At 44.2% G+C, this 7,209-nt stretch overlaps 1 protein-coding gene across 1 annotated transcript; it reads left to right on the top strand.

The window, feature by feature from the left end:
* Positions 1-1,047: 1,047 nt before the first annotated feature.
* BT62DRAFT_1046350 (uncharacterized protein) lies at positions 1,048-3,176 on the top strand (the record flags this gene model as incomplete). Its single annotated transcript, XM_043178480.1, has 4 exons — positions 1,048-1,079; positions 1,468-1,531; positions 1,584-1,916; positions 1,998-3,176. 4 exons carry the CDS (start codon positions 1,048-1,050, stop codon positions 3,174-3,176), a joined length of 1,608 nt encoding a protein of 535 aa, XP_043034774.1.
* Between the last annotated feature and the right edge of the window lie 4,033 nt (positions 3,177-7,209).

The raw sequence follows: 7,209 nt of genomic DNA, 5'->3' as shown, positions 1-7,209 counted from the left end.
GCATGGATTCTTCGAAATTCCAGGACCCTTTGTAACAAAACACAGTATTTCCATGGGAGAATGTCTCCCCATCAGCAAACGGACCAAAGGGTCTGAGAGGTCATGGCGATGTTTCTCTACGAGTGTCGGACACAAAGGAGGGACTGTGGCACTTGTGAGACGGAGGAGAGTTGATTTCCCATGCTATGGGATGCAAACTTGAAAATCAGAAGGAGTAGATCTTCGCACAGACATCGAATGGGAGCAAGGATAGACATGTGATTGGGTCGCATTCATCATTCTGTAGTTCATGTTTCAGATCAGATATCAGGGACTTTTGTAGTTTGACTTCTTGGTCTCTACATCGGACTTCGCTCTCGAGTTAGATAGGGATTGTGTCACGAACGGATGAATCAAGGTCTGCAGCTGAGCATCCACCACGGATGAGTGCGAAAATCATCTCGTTCTTCTTCTGAAGTGTAGCCTTTGAGTTGTTGAGATGGAGAAATGAGGATCAACATTGTTCCATCTCAGCAAGGTTCAGCGTCTCCTATAATTATTCTTCGTGGGCCTGACTTACTCTTCCAGCGGAGATAGATACAAATCAAGCTGCGTGTCTGTCAACGACGGTGCAGTCGTAAAGTCCCCAAAATAGACGTGCACGGATCCTGTCTTTCGCATCTATTAGATAGGAATTCGGTAGGGTTGGTTTACAGCATCAAGGATATCCAATGTGGTGGAACAGCTGCTTGGATGAGCCAGAAGTTGATAAGGAAATGGATCAGTTGCGAAGCTGATACTTTCGACTACGCAAGTAGGAAAATGAGTCTCCGTTTTGTTCGTCACTCTACAATCAGTGATGGGGTAGGGAGTAAGAATCAGAAACACCACCTGTACAGCCTCCGAAGACGAATTTGGTAATCGACCTTTACTGCATCATGGCGCACCCAAATGAAACATGTCATCGACTTGTATTGCCATAAAAATCGAGCTGCACGACCCGTTGAGCTTAGGGTGAAGAGGCTTGATGCTGAACATTGAACCTTCGAGCTTGTGACGCTGAACGCAATGCATAGTACAACAGACGCAGATGAAGGAACGTACGTACTGGATCCCATCTTCTGTATTATCACTTCCCCCGCAGCAGCAAATCACAGAATATGAATGAAATGTTTATAACATTTACAGCATTTTACGGAGTACTCCACCGCATGCGACAGGCCTAGCATATTGGACCATAGTTCAAATTCGACAAGAAACATTACAGCTCTTTTTGTGACCCGTCCGATGTCTTGTTTCAATGGCAGTGAAGTGAAAAATGAAACTCGGCATGTCTCAAGTAGTGTGAGAACATTGACATTCATTTCGTCGCTCTCTAACTCACTGACCCACTCGATCGGATGAATCTGACTGAGACTACTGAGACTACGATGTCCTTCTATTTCAAGATTAACACATGGTAGACACTAACACTCATTTGTATTTAAGTCTGGATCTCCCTCGCACCTCCGAAGTGTCTTCATCAAAATTTCCCCAAGGAGCATCAGAAATGGTAAGCACTTTTCTTTTAGTCCTTCTCTCCTTTAACAAATGAAATCATGCAGGATACCTGCCCTAATTGCGAGTTTGGCGCTGTAATCCCTTACACACCTTCTGTCAATGCTATTGAGCTCTTGCAATTGGGAGCCTCATCGCACGACGCCTGTCATGCCTCTCTGTCGGACGACATCGCCAATCTTGAAGAGGAGCTACAAACAATTGAATCTCTCTTCATACAAATCAGAGATCGACGAGACAGGATTCGCAAGGACCTTGGCTACTGCAAGGCCCTCCTGGCGCCGATCCGTCGTTTGCCTCGAGAGTTGTTACTTGAAATATTCGACTTTGCATCTTCCGATGTTCCTGAACCTCGTCATGCTCCGTGGATCCTCGGTCAAGTGTGTTCCACATGGCGGTGCATTTCTCGTTCTTGTCCCTCCTTATGGACAAGAATCTGCATTGCTAAAGACTGCCGCCAGTATCCTCCTGGGTTCCTCGAACAATATGCCTCTCTCTCCAGAGACTTACCCATGCATGTCTCCATAAAATACATGGACAGTGAAACAATGTACGCTCTCAGTGGCGTAGTCCTCCATCCGGAACGTTGGTCAACTTTAGAGCTGCACACAAATGCAGAAGAGTTGTCTGAGCTACTATGGCTAGCCTCCAAGTCGTCTCCAGCTATTCAATTGACGAACCTTCGTATCAACCTCAGTTATACCATTCAACCCCCGGTTTATGCCACAGTGTCACACAAGCTCTTCTCTTCATCGCCTATCCAAGATGCCACTTTTCAAGATATTTTATATCAGTGTATGCCAATAAACTTGACTGAGCTACACAAGTTCCATGTATATTCATACGATCCTGCTGAACTCCACAACATGCTACAACATGCACAATGTCTAACTGAATTCACCATAACACCAGCTCCGTGTCCTCATGATTTTGCTGGACCAATTTCATATCCTCATATAACTCACACCTCTCTCCAATGGCTTGCATTTGTCATTTCTGGGCCAGATACATATCATTTCGACAAAGTCTCAGTCACTTTCGACTATGTCACTCTCCCTGCCCTCCAGGAGTTCAATATTCTACGGCCAGAACACTGGATGTTTTTCCCAATCACTTTCAAGGCTGTTGAGTACTCCCGTCTGATTAATCTCTTTCAGCGATCAGAGTGCAATTTGACTATTATCACCTTGTCCATACCTGTCTCTGTTGAACTGTTCCTTGATCCCATCCTCATGCAATCTCCAGCTCTCCAAAAGCTGGACCTGATCATTGATACAGCAACAGCAAGGGATACCTTTAAAGCTTTGGAATTTGAGAGAGGAAAAGCCCGGCATCTAAGGGAGCTATGCATTAGAGAGGTTGAAATAGAGATGGGAAATATTAGTCTTATGAAAGAGGCAGTTGGATTTCATGCAATGGTCCTTTCCAGATTGAACAGCAATAGTCACCTGGCAAAACTAAGACTATTATTGCCGGAATTCCATTGGGACATGCATCAAGCCAGCTCAGTCCCTAAAAATTCATCATTCCACAACTTCTTTAGGATCAAGAATCAAGGAATATACACTGAGTTCTTGTTGGATCGAGAGGATTGTCTTGTTGATAGAGACACCCATGTTCACATCTTTGGTTCATCCTAAATCAGTATTGTTTCTTCCATTTATGCATCTGTACTCTTAGTAATATATGCTTTTACATCATTTCCAGTGCTGTTTGTTAGACCCAAACATCATGTGAGTTGATCCTATGATAAACCAGTGTTATATTATTGTTATGATTTTTCCATTCTTTATTTCTTTTCTACAGATTAACCTCTATTTATGCTTAGTCAGAGCATCTAAACCAGCACTTAAGACTATGAGACAGACTTAGTCAGCACAACAAGCCCAGTTGATCATTGTCTTTCAATGCAACAGGTATTGCCCAATGACACACAACTAACCTTTTGTATATGATAATGACACCTAAGGGCAATGAGCACAAAGGACCAAGAAACATACAATAGGCAGTAGTATTTTTATCTTCATGATGTACCATATATAAGACAGCTTGCTCTTGCTGGTAATCTCCAGCTTCAAGCTAAAGGTTTATTCACTCTCATTCTACTCTTGAGCTACTTTAAAAGGCCTTGAAGCATCAGATCAATAGAATACAACAAGTGAACTCTAGTGCAAAGGTTTAAAGATGAAACCATGCTAGTTAATCATGTGCTTCTGATCATGTGTGGCTTGAGTCTAACAATTTGCTTGAAGCTTCATCTTCCCTTTCCTCATGCACTATAGTGTGAAGGAAACCAAATGCTATCTATCAACTCATCAGATCCAAACTTTGATCATGAGTTCTTTGAACTCCATGCATCTATTATCAGAACATTGTTAGGATTATTGGTGATCATACAGCTGTGCTGTAGATGCCAATCAATCACAGCCTGGGCAGTTAGACACTACCAGGAATTTCAGAACATCTGATGCATTCTCTAAAACATAATCTCTGACCTCTCACTCTATGATATCTCTGAATCCAGAAGAATGTCCCACCAGCCTATGGAACACCTCCACCTGCCTATGGAACACCCCCACCCCAAGCCAGGCCTAGTGGCTCACATCAGGAGTATGTTCAAGAAGAAAAAAGACACTGATACCCTCTCAGAATCTGACCAGACAGCTAAAACCAAAACTCTTGTGTTGCAGAGTTCCTGAACCCATAGATCTCACCCCCCATCCCTAACCATGAAGACAAGGACCTCCCCATGTATTTCTTTAATCAGTCACTATCCCCTGATCATACCATTGCCTCAAGGACCTCTGGGATTGGTAACTATGCCAGAGACTCCCTTAATGCCCCTAAGGTGGCTTTGGGATCCCAAAGCCCTATACCATGAACTAACAACTCAGGACACAATTCACTTTATGCAATCCTGACTGGAAGCCTGACCCCCTCAGTCTACTCCCACCACAATGATCATAGAGTGGGGGTGATCTACTAGCCAAACACTACTGAAGAGAGAGCTCAAGAAACCCAGAATAGGACCATCCACAGGCTATTCTCTGACTGGGACCTCAATGTTCCCTTCAATTTTGATGAAGCCTGGAAGCAGCACTACTGGCTATGAGATGAGTGGGCTTGGACAGACCCCAAGCAGATCAGAGAAGACCTTGCAGAGCACACCAGGAAGGAGGCTCAGTGAGAGTATGAAAAAGCCAAAGGAGATCAGCAACAACAACAGCAGCAGCATGAAGTCAAGGCCACATGCCTCAGCAGCACTTCTCCAGGCTGGTACAGCCTTTGGTCTGAGCTCTCTACCTCTGTTTTCCAGAAGCTCAGTATCACTGACACCAACCCATGGGTGGCAGGTCCATGTGAGATCCTTATCACTGATGAAGTCTGAAGGAGAGGAGACAATGGGGTCTCTTCACCTCTATGAGATGACTATTCCCCTCAGCAAACCAACAACCCTGAGACCCTTGAGTATCCCCCTTCTCAACATACTCCTAGTTCTGACACTGCTCACTTGGATGCTGAGTCTATCCTCAACCTCTACAGACTACAAGTACCTCTCAATGCCCATGTCTCCAACTATGCCCTCTGGTGATTTCTTAGAAGTCAAATCACTAGACAGTTTCTCAATAAGGAGTTCTATGGAAACTTCTGAATCCATAGTGAGGACTTGGAGACAATATGAGTGGCTGACAGCAACAGGTAGAATGCTGAGATTGGAGCCAGTCCCTAAGCAGGCCTCTCCACTATTCCAGTCCCCATCAATCTGAGCACCACTACTGGATCTAGCACACAGCTAGAACAGTGGATCCCCAGCAATGATCAGACCACCTAAGGCTGAGGTGAATATCTTCAGCCAGCCCATCACTTCTCTTCTTGAGGAAGAGAAGGATGAGGATGACCAGAGCAAGGATGACAAGGGCATGAGGAGCAGCAAGGACCCTTATAGGCTCGAAGATTTTATGAAATACACTAAGGAAGACACAGACAAAGAAGCACTGGAGGAGGAAATACAGAGAGCATGAGTTGAGGAGTACCATGACCTATACTAGAGGGGGGTAACATTCTTATGGCACAATGCCAAGTGGTTGGTATCACGAATGGGACAATTATATATTAACTCAGAACCAGATGAACAGCAGGATATTTTACAATATTTCACCATCAAATATACAGCACAGACTTATAATTGGAATCACTCAGAGGATGTACTCCAAGACCTACCAGCATATAAATCCAGGTTCAACATCCAGCTGATGCTGTGGTCACCACCCACCACTCTGTAGCAAGCCATGTATATGGCCCTCTCAGCCTGAAGCCAACAGAGTTGGCAATTAGACATTACCCCATCAGTCTGATCCTTGGCAACTCAGCTCTCTTGCTTCAGACCATAGCTGAGGATCTAGCCCCTTGGCTTCTGAAACTCATAGACCAGCAAAGAGAGCCAATTACTTAGTGCTTAACTACCACCAGACAAGGCCACCAGAAGTGGAATAGGAAAGGAGCTGGCCTATGATGATCTGGAGGCAGTCAAGTTAGGATTCATGGTACAGGATGAAGTGATTGTGTGAAAGAAAGCCATGCCCCAAGAAAGCCCCATTGCTGATAACAACTTGCTTCATTCCTTCTCTGGGCTGCCCACTAAATGGTGCCACCTGCTCTTCAATGAGTGGCCCAATCTTATGGGACCACTGCTCAAAAACACTGCAGTCATGCAGTGTTGACCTGATCTCCTGCAAAAACCCCAACTTTTCAAGGGAGCCTCCAATGATATCAACTGTTTCCTGGTAGATTGTGAATAATACTTTGGGGTGTACATCATCTATCTAGGAACTGATATGAACTGCATTGCCTTCACCTCCTTGTACCTGGAAGATAAGGCCAAGATGTGGTAGATCCTCATCTCTTCAAACTTGTGATCAATCATGTGAGAACACTATTAGTATCCCTTGTGGCTGGTCTTCAAACAAATGCTGAATGACAAATTCATCAACTCAGCAGTACAAGAAGTACACAAAGAGAAGATCAAGGAATAGAAGATAGAACATAAGGCAGTAACAGACTATTTTGACAAACTAGAGTGACTTGCCAAACTTGCTGGAATATGAGATGATGTAGCAAACAACAGAAGAATAGTTGAAGCCCTCAAGAGAGGATCTCTGCCCTCATACATCATGATGAACTCAGCAATTGGAAAGTTTATTCTGATTGGATACAATGAATAGAAGGAATGGATCATCAAAATGTGCAAGGAGCAATAATGACAGAAGACAGAGCAGTCCACTCTGCAGGAGTATTGAAAGCCAAATAAGGCATCAATGTCAAACTCCAAAACAGACAGCTCACCTCCTGCCAAGTCAGGATTGTCAATGGCTAGCACATCATCCTATAGCATCCAGAAGACAGGCACTGGCACAATCTATACAGAGGCAGAAAAGCCCATGGACATTGACTGATTAAAGAAGGAGGGTAAATACTTCAACTGCAGCCAAAAAGGCCACATGTTGAAGGACTGCCTGAAAAAGAAACAAACATGCAAAGATATCAGAGCACAGATTGCTGAGCTGCAAAAGAAAGCAGAGAAACTCAGTGCTGAAATGAAGATCAAGAAAGTAAAAGATGGGGCTGACCAGTGAGTGATTCCACTGGGTTGGCCAAAGGACTTCATGATGTGCA

The sequence above is a fragment of the Guyanagaster necrorhizus genome (assembly GCF_019112545.1).
Source record: "Guyanagaster necrorhizus MCA 3950 unplaced genomic scaffold BT62scaffold_40, whole genome shotgun sequence".
Lineage (NCBI taxonomy): Eukaryota > Fungi > Basidiomycota > Agaricomycetes > Agaricales > Physalacriaceae > Guyanagaster > Guyanagaster necrorhizus.
This window is presented reverse-complemented; position numbering and strand designations above follow the sequence as displayed.